This window comes from Melospiza melodia, chromosome 3, assembly GCF_035770615.1.
Source record: "Melospiza melodia melodia isolate bMelMel2 chromosome 3, bMelMel2.pri, whole genome shotgun sequence".
Taxonomy (NCBI): domain Eukaryota; kingdom Metazoa; phylum Chordata; class Aves; order Passeriformes; family Passerellidae; genus Melospiza; species Melospiza melodia.
In genome coordinates, this window is record NC_086196.1 from 124,166,962 (window position 1) to 124,186,047 (window position 19,086).

At 35.0% G+C, this 19,086-nt stretch overlaps 1 protein-coding gene across 1 annotated transcript in view; it reads left to right on the top strand.

The window, feature by feature from the left end:
* The window catches only part of EYS (eyes shut homolog), a 700,592-nt gene that overhangs the window by 269,522 nt on the left and 411,984 nt on the right, over window positions 1-19,086 (top strand). The window contains exons 23-26 of the mRNA XM_063152992.1: window positions 5,727-5,986; window positions 13,466-13,562; window positions 14,697-14,804; window positions 15,391-15,536. Coding sequence (XP_063009062.1) covers window positions 5,727-5,986; window positions 13,466-13,562; window positions 14,697-14,804; window positions 15,391-15,536 — 611 coding nt within the window. The remainder of the gene's footprint in view (window positions 1-5,726; window positions 5,987-13,465; window positions 13,563-14,696; window positions 14,805-15,390; window positions 15,537-19,086) is intronic.

Sequence of the window (19,086 nt, forward strand, 5' to 3'; positions counted from 1 at the left end):
CCCTTAGACAATATTAATAGAGTAGCAGAAACATAATCTTTTTATCTCTCTTCCCAACAATATACCTCGCAATATTTTTTTCTCCAGTTTGGGGTTAATATCCATTTAGGTCTGTTATTACTTGGTACCATTCCCCAAGTACTTAATTTATGTTTTTTTAGCCACCCCTTCAGATTCAAATTGTAGACTGCAGGTGATGTATATACTTCGCATAAGCCAGTATCTACATCTAAGTTAAATTAAAAAATGGTATATGTGGTGTATGACAAAGATAACAATGGGGTTTTTTCCCTAATTTTAGCTTCATATCCTTATCCAAACAGCAGAAAAAGGCAGGTGGACTTTCTTTAATGTATAAGTTTTGCAATTTATGTTCACCTATCAATTTACTCTGTGATGGACAAATTGGTTTTTGGTTACTTACTGATTAATCTTTTGGAGAGAGCTAAATCAGCCAGTTCCCTCAGGCCCCTGGGGTGCATCTGATGGAGTTCCATGCACTTAGGTATATTCAGATTCCTCAAACCTGACCTTCTCCCAGGATGGGAAGGACTTCAGTCCCTCAGTACCTGGCATGAGCTTCAAAGAGTTGGGAAGTGAGATTAACAATAAAAATATTGAATATCTCAGTTATCTCTCTCCAGTTCTCCGGTCTCATTTATTGCAGCGGTACATTTTCTTTAACCTTACTTTAGTGGCAAACATACCTGTAAATCCCTTCTTTTTCTTTACAACTCTTGCCAAATTAAGCTCCAAATGGGCCTTAGCTTTCCTAATGCCACTACTACATATCCAGATGACATCCCATATTGTCTCCAGGGTATACACCCCTTATTCTTCGCCTGTGTATTTCCTTCTAGCACTTCAGTTTACCCAGGAGATACTAAGGCATGCTGGTCTTTCACCTTCTTTTCCAGATTTCTTACATGGGGGAATCAAGAAGCGTGCTCTAAAGATCTGGCAGCTTGGTTCAGATCCTTTTTCCCTGAAGGCAGTTTCCTAGGGGATCCCATGGACCCAAATACTGAAATCTAATCTGAACTGCTAATCAACTGAAAGTTTCCTTTCCTAAAATTCAGGGTCTTGACTACTCCACTGCTGTCCTATATCCTTCAAGATTGTAAATTCTATCAGAGCATAAGCACTGCAGCCCAGGTTAATGCTTTCTCTAATCTGTTAATAGGATTGATTGGTCACAAACATTTGATTGGTTACAAATGGAGAGCTCTAGGAATAAAGTAGGGAATGAGTTATGGTAGTGATTGTAAAGGCAGGCTCAAATGAATTTTGGGGAAAGGAGGAGAGAGACATAGGTGAAAATTTGAGATCATCTTAGGGTGGCATATGAGGGTAAAGAACTACGAGCACAAGAAGAACTTCAGAGAGAAACTCATGACAGCTTTTTCAGGTTGAAGCTGGTGAAACAGGTCTGGTAGCTGTCTGTGGAACAAAGACTATAATAAACTTTCAGAGTATGAAAGAAAAAAAACATGTTTGTAGAAAGAAAGAAGAGATAGAAACACAAGTGTTCAAAGCCTTTGTAGTGACTGGAAGTGTATGTCCTTGGAGCTTTGTGGTGTGTGTTTCTGCCCTAAATTTCAAGCTGTGCCTGTATTGAAAGCAAGCTCTTATTTCTCTACTTCAGATGATCCAATGGCCTCTAGATTACAAGGAAGAAATTTGTCACTGAGCTCTGTGGTTTGTCAGGCTGTTAGTTGATTTGATTGAATGCTCTAAACAGCATAAATCCTTACTGTAGAATGGCCCATTGTTGCATGTATTGTATGGCTAACAGGCTGACCCAAACTTCACTGAATGTCTTGACATTTCTTATCAAGAATCTGTCAAAGAGGCAGTTGAATGATGGGCACACTGTAGCTGAGGGTTCAGTTTAGGATTCCTGTTGCTTTCACTGAACCACTGAGGAAAAAGCAGTTCTGGTGCTTCTTAAATATTGCAATTTTGTCTGCAAAACCACCTTTATCTGTGGCAAAGTGCTCTGACTGATATTTTCTGAAATGTTTTCTATACAGAAGACTAAACCCACCAGTTTCTTGTATTTTTCTGCCATGTAGAAAGAGGTCTAAAAGAAAAAAATAGCTTATACTGAAATACTCTGGAATATTCATCTGTATTACTGCTTATCGCAGAAGATGATGAGTTGGAAGGGACCAACAAGGATCATGGTGTCCTGCTCCTGCACAAGACCATCCCCAGAATCAAACCATGTGCTTTTGTAAAGCTTTGGCATTTTCCAGAGCTTCTAACTGAGCTAGTTTGGAATAAATCCACCAATATGATTTTCTATGATTTTGACAGACAATCACTTTAGAACTCTTAAGATTCAGGAGAGACTGCCTCTGCAGCTAGCAAGATGAAAAAATGGTTTTGGCCCACAGAAGCTCCTGCCAATATGTAAAATTGATAAAAAATAGCGAGTAAAAAGGAGACAGACTCTTCTCAGGGGTATCCAGTGACAGGAAAATATTAAGTGGGCAGAAGGCAAACTACATGTAATTCCACATGAAGATAAAAAAATGCTCCTTTTTTGTGATGTGAGGGTGGTCAGGTGCTGAAATAGATTTCCCAGAGAAGTTGTGGAGTCTCCATCCTTTAGATACTCAAAACCAGGCTGGACACAGACCTGAGAAAACTCTAGTTGTACCGATTTTGAGCAGGGGAGTCTAGATGAACCTCAGAAACTTTTTTCCAAAATCAACAATTCAGATATTCTTAAAACTCTTCCCTGTTTTTTTAATTCCTTAATACCTTTGATGTAGGATATAAGGCAGGTGACACCTATATTTCACTGGAATATGAGAAGTAGAAAGAGGATTTTCAAGCAGGTAAGAACCAAATTTAATACTTAATTCATCATATGGAGACAGAGGAACTTATTACTTTAACACTACTTCTCTGGATACAATTCATTACTATAGTTTGCAATTTTTAATTCTGACTTTAATGTTAATACAGCTGGAAAATATAAAACCATAAGTATAATTTGTGTATTTTCATTTCTTTTTCCTTTCGGTTGTTTTTCTATAGAAAGCTTTTCAATTTATAGAGAGATGTATGGAAAGTAAAGAAATAATACTCATGGAACCTGATTCATATGTGTTGGAGGAATTCTACACATGTCACAATCTAAGCAGTTAATGGAGTTTATATTATTAAAATTAATAGTTTACATAAAAGAGTCATTATTTGGTTTTCTAATATCAGTGGGTGTATTTGGATTTGGTTACTGGAAAGAAAAATACTGATGTTGGCAAGTTGTTACGACAATAGAAAGAAATTCAGCTTTGACTATCTTTATATGGACTCTTAAAAGCATATATTAGCCTTTTTTCCCCCTGAGAATTCTAGAAATCATCTTTATTTTTGTGATGAAGTGAAAAAAATTAGTCATTTTGAAAAAGTGTTTGGATTTTTGCCTTTTGATCAGTTAGTTTCCAAGAATAAGAGTTATAATACCTTAATTTATAATTCACTTTTAATAGTCCTCCTAACACCTCCTTACCTTTTTTTAAATAACCGTCCTCATTAACACAAAATTTCGTCTTGATTCTTAAAACTGGGCCTCAGGATAGATGCTTCTATATATTTTATTTTTTTCACATTTAATGAGGCTTCCAGTAACTCTTTTTAATAATCCAGAAAAGAGGACAAAAAGCTCTGTTATTAATTGTCTCCTTTGCATTAATATTGACTGTTGCACCTCAGCCGGGAGCTGGCATGAAGCCAGGGTAGCACTGGCTGGTTGTGCAGTGTAGATAACTGCTGTGTTTCAGTGACCTAGTGTTCCCTGTAGTCACACAGAACAGTTTTGATAACTCAAAGGCAGTTATGAAACTCATTAGGGAAAAAAGGGGAATGAAATGTGTTTAATGTTTGCTCCTCTGCACCTCAGTTATGTCCATAAAGCTGGACCAGGTCATTACTGAACCATGTTCTCCTAATCCAAAGTGAAAGGCTCTCAACTTAATGAGCTTTTTAAGCTAAAAATGGAGCATAGCCAAGTGCTACATACCAATTTGTAGTACTGCATCAGTAGTAATTTATTCACAGCTTCATGAAAGAAGTCAACAAAAAAAAAAAAAAAGAGCAGCTGCAAAACAATTAACATCTGTTGGGTCACTGTTCTCCTATGTTCACTATGAGACATTTGGAGATGCTTAATTTGTAAGAGTCTGATGCTTTTATATATTGACTACTTAAGAGAAAATTCAGTAAAGCACTAATTGGGCATGCAGTGTTATTCAGTGGATGTTGCTTCTAGATGATAAATGCATTCTGCCATGTATATCAAAAGCAGGTATGTTTGTTATGCATAAGCAGAGAATAAAAAGAAATTGGTTTTAACCATATTTCCAAAAATATGTTTTAAGTATTTTAAATTATGAGTTCTGAAATGTGATTTTTGTCAGTTATTTTAAGAATGTCTGAATGATTTTTGATAGTAATAGCTATTAGTTTTTAACATGAGAAAAATACAGTAATCTGATTTTTAAATCCTTAATGCTAAAATACTCAGGCCTTTAAAGGTATAAATAAAATTCCTTTGTAATATCCATTTCTTTTTATGAGCCATGGTGATTGTATCCCACAACTAAATAACACAGAACACAAAAAAAATCTGAAAAAATGACTGGGTTCTTTTAAGGGGTGAAATTTTCTTTTCATATGGCAAGAAATACCTGTGCCTTACAGAACAGAACCACACAACAGATTCTCCATTAAACCATCTTTTTGTTATTCAAGAACAACTTTTCTTACCAAATTATAACTATGAAGATATATTTGAATGATTTAATGCCTGAAATCAATATTGATCAAAGTAGACAAGAGCTGGAATAGTTCATCTTTCATATTGTATCTTGTCCTGCCAAATATCTGCAAAAATAAAATTAAATTGAATTTTATTTACAGTGAAAGTAACAGGAATGTATGACTTTTAAAGTACATAGAGGCCTCTTTTAGTGCAGCTAGTGAAGAAATTTGGCTCTGCACATTTTGAAACATTAGCAAATTGTTTCCTTTGAATTTACAGAACCACATCTTATGTATATTTGGAATAACAAAAGATATTTATCTAATTCACGTAGATAGGTTCCTTACGCTCAGATGTAATTTAGATTTTGGCTGAAGTTTTTTCTCCTGTATTATCATTACCAGATCTTCACAAAAGCATTCAGAAAAGAGAAAGAACACAATGAAATAGGATCCCTCATGATTCCTACATTCTTAAACGTACTGGTTATGCTACCTGATGCATTTTACCCCAAACATTGGAATACTTACTAGTTTCACATATATGAAAAGATGTCCTCCTAATCTTTAACATTTAGAAAATTTACTTTTCATGTTCGATAATTTGTGTTCTTGTTTCATCTTAAAAATGGTCTAAACATGATTCTATCTGCATTTCCTAAACCAGATAGTTCTCCAAGAGATACTGTGACTTAGAATAAGTCCTTTTGCTTTTATTTATTTATCCTCAGGTACATTCTGGGATAATAACTTGAACATAACTTTTATTCATAATGCATTCTGATACAATTGCCAGGAAAAGAAAAACTAGTCACAGAAATGTATTATTGATTTTGTTTTAAACTTTTTGTTATTTTTAAAATAGAAAGGGTTGGAAGTGATTGGGCCAAGCTGTTAATTTTTATTCTGCAATGTCAATGCTCTTTTTCTTTTTTAATTTTTCACCCCTGCAGATGCACATGTACAGCAGGGTGGACAGGGCCAGACTGCAGTGAAGACATAAATGAATGTGCATCTGAACCATGCTTGAATGGAGCCACCTGTTTTGAATCTGTGAAGCCGGGGCAGTTTGTATGCATTTGTCCTCCATTTTACACTGGTGACTTCTGCCACCAGCGCTTCAGTCCCTGTGAGCTGCCTTACAATCCATGCATAAACAATTCAACCTGCTTGGCACAAGTAGATGGAAATCCAATGTGCATTTGCAAAACAGGTGAGAACTGGAATAGTTAATTTCTTCCATTTTCTGTTGTGCTCTGGAAAATTGCAAATATATATTGAATTTGTCACTATCTTTAACGTAAGTGGAAAAGAATATGTTTCAAAGAACATAAAACCATTATGAATTGCAGAAGATTTATCAGTTGTGTTAAAAGACTGGAAAGATAGCTGTCAGTTTACTTATTATTAATTTCTTATTTTACAATACTTATTAAATCTATGGTGGCTTAAATTCAGCACTCAGAATCAGTATTTCTCAGTCAATTGTTACAATGACATAGAGATAGACATGCACCCGGCCAGCAAAGACAAACTAAATTGACAAAACAGACTGACAGATTTAGAAAAAATGTATGCAAATTGGTGGAAGTACAAAAATTGGAGCAAGTTGGAAATTGTTTCTTTTCCTGCTGAGCTGTCAGGAAGGCCTGGAACATCAGGGAAGTAATCTTCCCTTGCTTAATGGATATAGTGGGTTTCTCCCTGTATGCACAAGGAACCAAATCACAGCAGGTGCTGACATCTTCCCTGGGCCATGGCTTAAAAGACACAATCTCACCCTCAATGTACAAGAACTGATAAGGTGGAACAGAGCAACAGTTTAACTGTGCAGAACATTGCTACACATTCCCATGTAGGAATTGAAGAACACATTAACTAATTAACAACTGTACTGAAAAGTTAGAAAATTTAAGTAGCGGGGGAGTACAATTACTGAAACTGGAATTGGAGCAGGATTTTGAAGTTTTCACTGTTATGCCTATAAAGCTAGGGATCTCTGAGGGACAAAGGCTAGCAGATAACTGCAGTGTTACATGACAATACTATTATTTGTCATTTATTAAGTGACAAAGATATGGATATAATATTTGGGAATGAGGAGTATATAATACCTTGGGTTTTTTACTATTAAGATAAATGTTACCGCAAGCTGCTGAGAAAAAAACCCAAACATCACTGGGGAGGTATGCAAGTTGCTTAGTGAAGCATCTTCTAAAAAGCTGTTTTTCAAAAATATAGGCAGATTACTCCAAAACACTTAACTTAGTAGTAAATGGCATGTGGATTAAACTTGCCAGTAGCTAACAGTCCAGTCATTAGAAAGGTTGAGCCTGGTATAACAGGAATCACAAAATGCAGCAGTGCTTACCAAATTTTAACAGCTACCTGAGAACACTATATCATAGAACACCATATCATAGAACACCATATCTGAGATGGGTACAACAGGACCATAAATTACACCACTGCCAGTGGTACATATTTAGAAGAAAAAGATTTGTGTTGACTAGGTCAGAGAAGATAAAAGCTGATAGAACATGAATTGGGCAGAATCAAAGTTGATATAAGATGTTAGTTTCGGACAGAATTACCACAGCAAATTGGTAGGAAGGTGATTAAGTCATGATTAGCTGTAGTATAAAACAAAGTTGCATCTCTGTTCCTGTATGTACATTGGGGAACTATAGCTGTCTGATTTTGCTATAAAGAGTTCTAGAATTCTACAAATACTGTTAATGTAAAACTTCCTCTTGAGCTGTTGTCCTAGATACAGAGGTTTTTTCCTTCAAAGAGATAGATTATAATATTTGTGTAACAAAACTGGGCTCTCATATCATAGATCATGGAACAGTGTTAGACCATGACTTTAAGTCAAATTGTCCACAGAAGCAGGTTAAACAGCTTAAAAAGTTATGATCTTTACAATTGCACGATGGTATATTCAAGGTTGCAAAAATGTTGAAGGGAGGGCCATTGTTGCAAAAGCTTAAGAATCACTGCTGTAGAACAAGTTTCCCAAGAGGTGTAGAGAAAACCCCTCTTAAATACTTTACCAGTAATTGATAAGCAAGGGTTTGATCAAGACAATTGTGAGGACATATGGGTTTGAGCTGTTAATCATATAGCCAGCACTGAATCTCCTTAAATAATACAGACGAAATGCAAAGAAAACAGGAGGAATGGAAAACTTAGGGCACATAGCAGGATTTTTATTGCTTAATTTATCAACATGTCTTTCCAGTATTAGAGAATCCATTCTTAGAATTAATCTTAATAATATAACTGAAAATTTAGTGTAACAGAAAAGCAAGGCAGGAGATGTAAGCAAGACTATATAATTTAAATAATGTTGAAATATTTGTAGCTGAGTCTTGGCCACTATTCGTAAATTCCCCTAAAGGTCTACATGAGAAAGATCCAAAGAGCAATTCAGCTGCATATATAAGTAAAATAGAGGGTAAATAAGCAAAAGTCTAGGCATTAGACCATGCTCTTCTAGATAATGCAAGCACAAAACTGTTAGTGTTTTAGAGGCAACCCAAAAGAGAGATAGGACATTTTGGTAAAAATAGTGATGCTTTCTAAGAATTGTGCTCCAAGAAAAAAAAAAAAAAACTTAAAAAAATGTATTCAGAATCAAGGAAAACTATGAGAGGACATACAACTACTGAGTGCAAGATCAGCTCTCTGCTGGAACTGATGAACAAGTTTAATTAATGATGAAATGGGAGATAAAAGATAACAGTTTTAAGAAAGTGTGAAATCTGTGTAATTATAAACACATAAATATTGCAGAGAATAACAAGATAATTTGCAACCATAAACTACAGGCCAGAAAATATCTTGTGTTTTCTAATAAGACTTTTTTTAACTGCGATTTATTCTTTTATGAGAACTATTAGTAGTTATTGTTATAGTAGCTATATAGTAGCAAGACAAGCTAGTAGGGAAGGCAGATAGAGTTGTTGCAGACTTAAAGAGAAGAAGAGAAGGCCAAGGTCGCTGAATTAAAGTGGTTCCTAGAATTCCTGCTTCTTAGAAGGTAGAAACTAATCTCTCTTTAAAATTAGATGTAGAACTTTCTTCACTAGTCCAAGTAATATGGATAGGATAACCTCAGGATGTTCATGCAGCCTCCTTATTACAATGGAAACAATTTTCCAAAAACATGTTAAGCTGTGATAGAAAAATTATCAGGAAATGCTACATATTACACATTAAGTATTGCATGCATATAGAGAGAGTTCATATCAAAGCTTTACCTACTCTTTTCAGAAACATGGATTTTTTGGCCAGCATTTGTGTTAACTCAGTAACATCTTAATGAGTTATGGTAGAAGGGGGATTGGACCAATATAATAATGTATGTATTATTGAAAGAAGTAAACTGGAAATATCTGGATTGTGGATGTCCACAGTAGTACATTAAGCAGGTATTATTTTCTGATGTACTTCATCTCACACAAAAGTAGACATATAAAATGAAATTGATAATGCTGTAGAAATGTTTATGTCGCTCTGCCGACTATTTAGGCAGCTTAGGAAAAATCTTTCAGGTGGTAGGCAGGCTGAATTCTTGACCAGTTGCCCCTTGTGGTTTTGCTGTAAAGTTAGGGGGGTTTGGGTTTGTTTGTTTTTTTGGTTTTTTTGTTTTTTTTTTTTTTTTTGTTTGTTTTTTTTTTTTTTTTTTATTATTATTTTTAATTTCATAGCTTTTGGAAGCACACAGTTTTAGAGAGGAGTAAAAAGAACAGGAGGTAGCAACATTTGTCATTACAGCACACAAGTACACAAAAGCTTTGTCATCTTATTTATCCTCATTGCAGCTTTAAAAATATAAAGCTGGAAACTGAGATGTTGAAAAACTAGTTTTTTGCATGGGGCTTAAGGTTAAAGCCATCAGTTTTAGGATGTAATGAAATTATGTGTATTGTTCCAGGGAAATCTATAAAAAGGACTCATCTCTAAGGAGAAACAATAGCAACAGTTTTTACTGGAATTATGCATTCTATTTTTTCTTTGTCCTTTCTAAAAGCAATACATTCTTTATGCTTCAAGGCAATTTTTGAAGTCCTTGTTTTACACAGATTTTCCCTGGACTTTTTCACCTCTTTTATCAGTCTCCTGTCAATAGCTTTCCCATGACACCTACTCTTTGTTCTAGATGCTAGTGATCATTTTTATTTGGTCTATAGCACCTTATAGCTTGAAATTTGAATCGAGGCAAAATATTTTTCAGCCAATACCTGAAACAAGGCTAAGTGAAAATTATCATAATGTAGAAAATTTATACTACCAAGCAGAAATAATAAACAAGTGATGAAAAACAAGTTATTCAAATTGGAGTTTGCCAATTGTCAAATTTCTGAGTCCTTCAGTGCCAGTTTCTTTTTCAGACGTGTGCATACATAATTTACAGAGGGAAATAGCCTTTTTACAGTGCCTAATATTTTACACACCTCTGATTTTGATTCATGTACCTACTTATGTTATGCTGAACAACCTAAGTACCTGAACTAATGATTCTGGGACTGCTATTATATCTCTGCTGTTTGCAAACATTGGTTCATAAACAGTTCATGGTAAGGAGAGAAACATCTATGGTACTGTTCTGATGAGCGAAACAGTAGAGAGATCAGGGCAAAAGAATCCCATTAGAATCCTGTTACCTGCAGAGGTCAATTTAATAATATTTCTCTGCAATGGAATAAGGAGATGGAAATGACCATAACTGTGACAGTCGATATTTAGCTGCATATTCCATCACTTTGCAACTCCCAGAAGAGCCATAGACAGAGTTGACAAATGCAGGATTTCCTATATTTCAGAGAAACAGAAGTAAAGCCAGCATCTGTCTCATCTTAAGTAACAGCTATCCAGATGTTCCTAGACCTCATGTCTATAAAATAACTTTCATGCCACCTGAACAATTAAAAATAGAGATAAATAAGATTTTATTTGTAACACTGTAATAAGGAACTGTAATAATTTTCAGGTTTTTTTTCATCTCTGTTAATTTCTGAAAGTCTTGAATATGTTATGTTACTACAAAAATTAACCTCGCTGAGATACTTCCTCAAATGTATCTACTCATATTCAATACATTCACAAATGTTTTAAACTAATTATAAAGCTAAAATATATCTATATCTGTGAGTTATTTATAATTTTACATTGGTTTACCTTCAGTGCGTTCTTTTCAGTTAAGTTCCATTTTCCCTGCCCATTGACAGCCTTCCACTCAGTAATCAAATTTAGTTTTAGAAATTTCAAACATTAAAAATAAAAGAGAAATTGCAGATGAGGAAATTGACTATAAATAGTCCTATGAGTCCTAATGTCTTACCTTCACTAATGCCCTCCAATTTCTTTTTAAACCAGTGTTGTGAATTTTTCTGCTCTTACTCAGTGGCACTGAATGGCATGTATCAAACACCTGCTGAATATTTTGTGTGTCAGTGACTTCTGCCTACTCACACAACCAGGCCTAGAATCTAACTTGGTCCATGGTGTACTAGTTTATAGTTCTTTTATCTTTCTTTTTTTCTTAATCACAGTACAGGCAGGAATAGATGAAGGTTCAGGAGCATTAAGATGCAGATTACACGTGCTACAGATAAGAAAAGTATTTGGATGGTTCGCTCTGGTTCAGGCTCATTTGCACATAGTAAACTAAACCATTCAGAATACAATTTTTTCTGTGCTGAGGGATATATTTCAAAACAGAACACTGAGACAGAATTTTTCTTGCTATTATGACCATTCTTTTACAGCTTTTTTGGGGGGATTGGTGGGGATTTTTTGTTGGTTTGTTTTGGACCTTATAGTTTTGATTTAGTTTTGGTTTTATTGTTGGGTTTTAATTTTGTGAAACGTACAAATAGAAAATAAATGAGGGTATCCTTTCATGCTCAAGAAATTTCTAGAAAAAAAATAATATCATGACAACATAAATTACTACAATTGAAAGGCTATTTTGAGAAATGTTCCAGGCTTTATTTTCCCAGCTTTATAGTGACATTGCTGTGAAATCTTCAGCAAATATTAACAGTTCATTTCAGTCAGGCCCAAAAGTTATTGAACAGAAATAATCCTGATAAGAAGAAAATACCAACTGCTTTGATGTGTTCTCATGTTTAGATCATATATTGGAGTACCAGCAGAGATTTCTTTCTACAGCTTTCTTTGGAACTCTGACCAAGACACTTATTTCTTCCAGTCAAGATTTTCTCTAGACAAAAATAAGCCATACTATTCTAACAGTGGTCTTTCATTATTTCCTCACCTTCATTAAGTACTTTGAAAACCACAAATACAAAACATAACCAAAAATATTATTCTTATTGGGGTATCTAAAAAAGTACAGTTGACAAATTTTGCTTATTGTTTTAATAAAGAATTCAGTAGAACCTTTGCCGTATTTATAGCAAAATTTAAAGTTGTTTCAATTTAATTTTTCTATATCAGTGATGTTCAAAATCACTTGGGTGAACTCTATTTACGGTCTTTAGGCAACCTGCAATCAGTCCTCACATATAAGTAATACAATGCAAATAGTTTTCTCATTGCAATGGTTTCATTTCTCCATCAATTGAAAACAAATACATTGAATTTGTGCAAAATTCAACTGAGTAGCTATAGTTTCTCCATGGTATGTATAGAATTTCTCCACAAAGATGCATTTAGGAGAATACCTTTTTATGCAAATGCTGTAAGATGCAGTGTGCTGTCTAAGAGCAAAAATAGGGTTCATGTATCACTGAAAACTGTCTTATTTCATTTTAGTACATATTCTGGAACACTTACACAGGCAAATGTAATGTATTATGCAAGTGATGTACTGTGCAGATAAGACCTTAATCACATTTTGTCTTCACTAAATATAAAACCAGTTGTTTTTTTTCTCAGCTACTGACTGCTTTGAATAAATGTGGTCCTCTAACTTCCACTACTCTCTAATATATTAATTACTGAATTAGCTTTTAGTTTCTGACTTTGTCCCACACTCTCCAAGAAAGCTTTTCTGTCCTTTAAAATGGGTTGCATTTCTCCAGTATATTTATCCAGATGCTCTATCCAAATCTGCTCTCTCTGATTCATTAAAGTATGTTGAGACTTCATATACTGTCTGGAAATCAACTAGCTGAAGCTAAGGAACAAAAATAGTTGAAGGAAGTTCTTTCAGGGTTACTTCTACTTGTAGTTCTGATCTTAGAGTCAGTGAGCAGTAAGGGCTGGCTCCATCAGAAGCAGCAGTCAGCCACGAGTCTGACAGTATGTGAATGAGGCACGGCAGGGCAGCACCAGTGGCTGTGTCCAGGAACAGCAGAGGGGGCCAGTCAAGGCTGCAGGGAATGGGGCAGCTCCAGGGGCGAGCCAGGGAGCCTGTCTGCATGCCAAAGTCAGCGTACTGCACAGCTAGGCATTGGCCATGGCTGCAACACTGCTCAGTCAGATACCAGGGACAAAGAGCTGCAGCTTAAACGCCCCAAAGAGAAGAGGTAGCCATTGCTGATGCTTCTCTCAGGACTTTATTAAACAGCTTTGAGTGCAGCTGAAGCCAGCCACTTTCATTGTCTGAGTTAGTCCTGGGCTCAGATAGCCAAATGCCCACGAGAATCTGTGACCTTTTAATTCACATGAAGTAGTTGAGTTCATTCATTCACCATTAATGAAATCTGTGTTTCAGGATTTGAGGGCACTTACTGCGAAGTTAACAGTGATGAGTGCATCTCCCATCCATGCCAGAATGGAGGCCTCTGTGTGGATGGGGTCGACCACTACAGGTCAGGAAAATTACTTGAATGATAGATATGATACATGGCTTTTTATCATCTAGCTTTTGCTTTTGTATTCTGAATGTCTAGTGCTTGCTGACCTTCAGTGAAGGGGGGCAGGGTTTGTAATGTGTTTGACAGTTACATTACAGTCTAAATCTTCTTGTGTGCAAAAAGTAATGCATATACACCATAAGTATGACCCCAAGAATTTATTGTAAGACTAATTAAAATCACAAGGATCCAATTTAAAAAAGCAGAGTTGTTAGTCCACTTACAGTAGTACAAACAATCTGAGTTGAAATCAATAGAAAAACTTAATGAAGAATATAGTTATAGCTGTTATATAAGAAATCTTGAAATTATGTCTCTTTGATTACCCTTACAAAGTCTGTGCGCATCCTGTGATCAGTGATCTTGTTCTTCTTCGAGAACTGGCAGTCTTATTACAGGTCACTGGCATCTGGAAGTCTTTGTCAGGAGAGCTATGATGTTCACAGGGGGTTGTTTCACATCTTCCGTCAAGCTTTCTTGAAGCCTCTCACTTACCAGCACTCCCAAGTCCTTCTCAGCAGGGCTACTCTCAATCTGCTCACCCCCCAGCCCGTGTTGATATCAGCATTGCTTTGACCCAGCTGCAGCACCTCGCACTTGGTCTCAGTAAATCTCATGTAATTCCTAAGGGCCCACCTCTCAAGGTTGTCTTCATCCCTCTGGATGTCATCCCATCCTTCAAGAGTGGAACACAAAAGGCTATTATTTGTAACACCCTGGTCATCTCAGTGTCTCACACCCTTGCTGCAGATGCCATTCCAGAGCTGAAGCTATAGCATGAGGGGCATCAGTCAGCTGGCTGCAGGGCAGGTGTCAAAACGAGAGAAAAGCAGCTCAGGCCAAGGTGAGTTCTAAGTAAGCCCTTGCACAGTGGGGTCAGCACAAAGCCTGTGGCCTTCAGCTAATGATAACCAAGGGCTTCAGACACTCTACTTGTTGGTGCTTGTTAAAGTACTGCCCTTTGCAGTAACCAGTATAAAGCAAACATGATTTTGGTACTATTTAATTAATACCTCCCAACATCTGCCATATTTTTCCTGAATTTTTGTAATGACCTTAAAAATAATATAGTGATATCCTTTTTGCTAGGTGCTCCTGCCAACATGGCTTTACTGGGACCCTATGTGAAGTGGAGATTAATGAATGCTTATCAAGACCGTGCAAGAACAATGGAACTTGCCTGGATCTCATAAACAGGTTAGTCACTACTAAATTAAAAATTTCCCTGATTTCATTATGTTAATTATAGGTTTGGATGGAACCTTCACCAGACAAGTTAAAACGTACTAAGCAAATGCTACTGGCTCAGTTTTTTGATTCCTATGTGATCTTAAAGAAAGAAGGAAAAATGTCTTTTGCATAACTTGTCCTTTTCCTCCATACTTTTACATTTTTTTTTTGGTTTTTAATTTTGAAAAAGACTGAAATATAAGAAAATTGATCTTGTTAGATTGGTACAAACCCTGTGTTCGTTCAACAGCACTTCACAAGTTATTCAGAGACTTGTGACAGAAGATCAGTAGCCCTTAATTAATTTCTTAAGTCTTCAGTTAAAATTACTGTGCCAAATTGTTCTATTAATTTAACAAAAAGTAAATCGCCCTCTTGGCTTCAGAAACATGGAAATTAGAAAACTCTGTTCATTATTTTAATATGGATGAGGATTAGGGACACCAGCTTGGCATCAGGAGATTCATATGGCTTTAAAGTATTGCATACTTGAAAGATCCCATAGATCCCATTGTTACTTCCATTGACATACCTGATTTTTCTTTTTCTAAAGATTCATTTGTAACTGTGCACCTGGATACTATGGGTCTCTGTGTGAGATGGATGTAAATGAGTGTGAAACTTTGCCTTGTTTACATGGAGGCAGCTGCATCAACAGGCTTGGGGGCTATCAGTGTCTCTGTCTACCTGGATTTACAGGTATGATCTACTCTTACAGCCAAGTAGCTTATTTCACAGGTTTTGCATGGTTTTAATATTATAGCAAGAACAATAATTAATCTCCTTATTGGAGGATAAATCAATACTAACTTAAAAATAGTTTTATCTAATTCTCCTGAAGTAGCTCAAGATTATTGATATTAAGACTTGAATTATAATTTCTTTAATCACCCATACATTCAGTTGAAATGAGTGATTGTATAGTATAAAGAAAATTAATGTGTATTCTTTTTAATTCAGCCAGGAAAAAAGCTATTACCATAGGTACAGAGTAAATTTTGCAAACGAGAATATACTACCTTGTCATTCGAATTTGTACAGAACCATAGAAACACCTTGACTTTTGACCAATTTGATTGACACCATTGCCTTTAGTGCTAATCTGTACATTTTTACACAGTCAGGAAAAAATATTTAATGATAGAGATGCAGTAAAATTTCCCTAAAATGATGTTGACTTTTATTTAAATGTTCAGTGTGCTGCTGAGCTAGTTCATACACAATGTTTTGATAGATCCATCTTAAGCAACATGAAAAGACACGGGATCATATGACTGCAGAAATATTTACAGTTGAAATTATTCAAATTGAATCATTTCTACATTTTTTTCTGCATAAAATTGTTTTTCCTATCTATCTCAGCCTGTGATGAATGCCACATAAAGTACAAGATAAAAAAGGATGCAATTTGCATCCACTGAACTGAGAGGAATGTAATTCTCCACAGAACAAAGAACAAGTACAGTTATGGGAATTTCTATATAGCTGTGTATCCCTCTTCCATTCACCACAAATCTAAGTCCACATATCCCTTGTGCACTGTTGTTCAAAATTATCCTTGATATTACAGCAAAAAGTGAAAAAATATATATAATTTTCCTGCCTAAATCTTTTAAAGTCTCCCCCTGCAATATTTTCTTCAGATGGCCTGTGTTCTAAGTAGTACTTCTTGGGTGCCACAGAAACTTCTGTTCATTAGGCAGTGGTGCTGCAGATGTAATTTCAAATAAATATTAAAACAGTTGTATTAAACTTTATATATGTGTTTTTGTAAGAATTCCCTGTTATATTAATAAAAGACAAGACATCTGCACATGAGCACTTAGGAGATTCTAATTTGAAAAGGAACAAGCAATCTGCAGGTGTGCTTTTGTCTTGATTTTTCATTATTGACAAAGCAGTTTGACTTTAGTGCTTTTCTCTAACATATTTAACCAACAAGGATAATATGTTGTTCTGGGGTTTTTTTGTGATTCTTTTTTTTCCAATTAGCTGTAATTTAGGAAGAACTTTTCTTTCAAAGAACAGGCCCCTTTAAAGACAGATGACAGCATGAATTGTTTCCAATGATCAGTTAAATTAAAAAAAAGTTTTAATATGCTGAGAATTTTAATCATCAACTATTAAAATATTATACGCTTATAAATGAATGGAAACTGGAAACAAATTAAAATGCATTGAATTGTCTGGGCCAAATTATGTTAGTATATTTTATTTTGTTTATTAAATCTTATTTTAAAAGTACTAACTTTTATTAGATACTCTGAATGTTTTTCCTGGTCATCATGTAATTTACTGTCTTAGAGAAGCCAGTCTTTAGACACTGATCTCTGCTCTGTTGCCTCTAAAATTTTGTTATAAAATGTATCTTTTATTTTAAATTCTTAAGTTATTTAAGTTTAAAATAGAACTTTAACTTCACCATGGATTTATCTTATTTTGGTTTTTATTTACATTGTTCATAACTTTATTTCATTTTAAATAGATTAAAAAATACTTCAGAAATAATTTGTAAACCATTTAAATATAGTTTGTTATCCACACTGCTAATATAAAATCTAATGCTTTGCATATCACATAGACTTAAAAAAGGTGATCACCTTTCAGAGGAAAAATGCTCAGGTGTATTCTGACATGATTTCACTGGCAGCAACAATGATCTTCCTAAGCTCTAAATATCACTAATGCACCCTGACTAAAATCCTTACACCAGATACTTTGGAGAATAAAATCTGGTGATATATAATCTTGCCATATAAGAAACTTCATTTCTTAGAGCAAAATAAGAAGTAAAGTGATTTCATAAAGCAGTTCTGAAAGTTCTGAGTAGAATAGCTCTTTACTCAGATCATTGTTGTTACTGCTTGCTGCTTGTAGGTTGGTGGTACCAAAGTGTTAGATATAAAAACACTAAATGGAAGCTACCTTGTGAGTCACTGAATCTAAAATCTGTTTGGTCTAGACAGCTATTTGTTGGCTGGAGTAATGAATGTTAGTACTTATAACAATAACTGTTAAATTTATACTTCAAATCTAAAGAAACTAACAACTAAACCTTTTGTTTTCTAATGAGACAATGTACATGGAGGATAGATATTTTGAGTAAGAAAACACTCTGCTTCCATAGTCTTCTTTACACTAAAATAGCCTTTGAAATATGTATTACTCAGAGACTGCTTTTCTCTACATGATTTCAGAACGCTTTGATTTTGTAAATGTTACTGCAAATACAGGAATTTTTTTGATAATCTAAGGATGCCAAAGAGTATGTAACAATTATTTTGGCTTGATAGGTTACCAAGGTTCTTTGTGAGGGAATCTGAAGATACACTTTAAACAAGCGGAAGTTTCATGACTTTGTGGAATTATAAATGAAATGGAATTTAACCAGCAAATTAAAACTAGAAGCAAAATGTAATCTAGGAGTACAGCTATACCTTCATTGATGCAAAGCTGTCTGACACATTCTGAATGTGCACTCCTACAAAATTATAAAAAATATATATCTCAATATTTCACTGAGTTTGATATTAAAAAAATTAACAAAAACACTGATATTAATTTCACTTCAAATTCTCAGTATAACATGTGTATTTTAAACACAATGTGTTGCGATCTCTTGCCCTGAAAGTCGCTTTAATGGCTGAGGTGTTAACCTCTTCTTCTAAATCTTGCCACCTGAATAATCTTATGTCAAAATATAACCCAGATGATTCAGACATGCTTCAAGTGAAATAATTTTCACTAATGAAAAATTTATTATATATTCAAGTATAAGCCATAAGTGTCTGGGTCACCAACTCTGCTGTAAAATGGATTTAATAAGAATACACGTTTTTGACTCTAGAACTTTGTTAATTTTTAATTGCTTAATTTGAAAATATTCTAGGATTACCAAATTGTGACTGTCTTCATTGAACGACTTGATCATTCCTTAGACTTTACTTTCTGGTTTTCTTTATTTGAGGCTAAGAAAACAATTTTAAGATCTCTTTGAGAAACTAAAGTGTTTGGGTTTTCTTTAAATGCGTTGGGTTGACCTTGTCCTGCTGCCAGCTGATCATCCAGCTGTTCTATTAATCCCTTTCATCAACAGAATAAGAAAAGAAAGTAAAGATGAAAAAGTTAATGGGTCAGCAACATAGAAAGTAACATTGAGTGCACTCTCAGTAAGTTTGCCAATGACAACAAGCTGCGTGGCTCAGCTGATCTACTTGGAGGGAAGGAATGACATCCAGAGGGCCCTTGC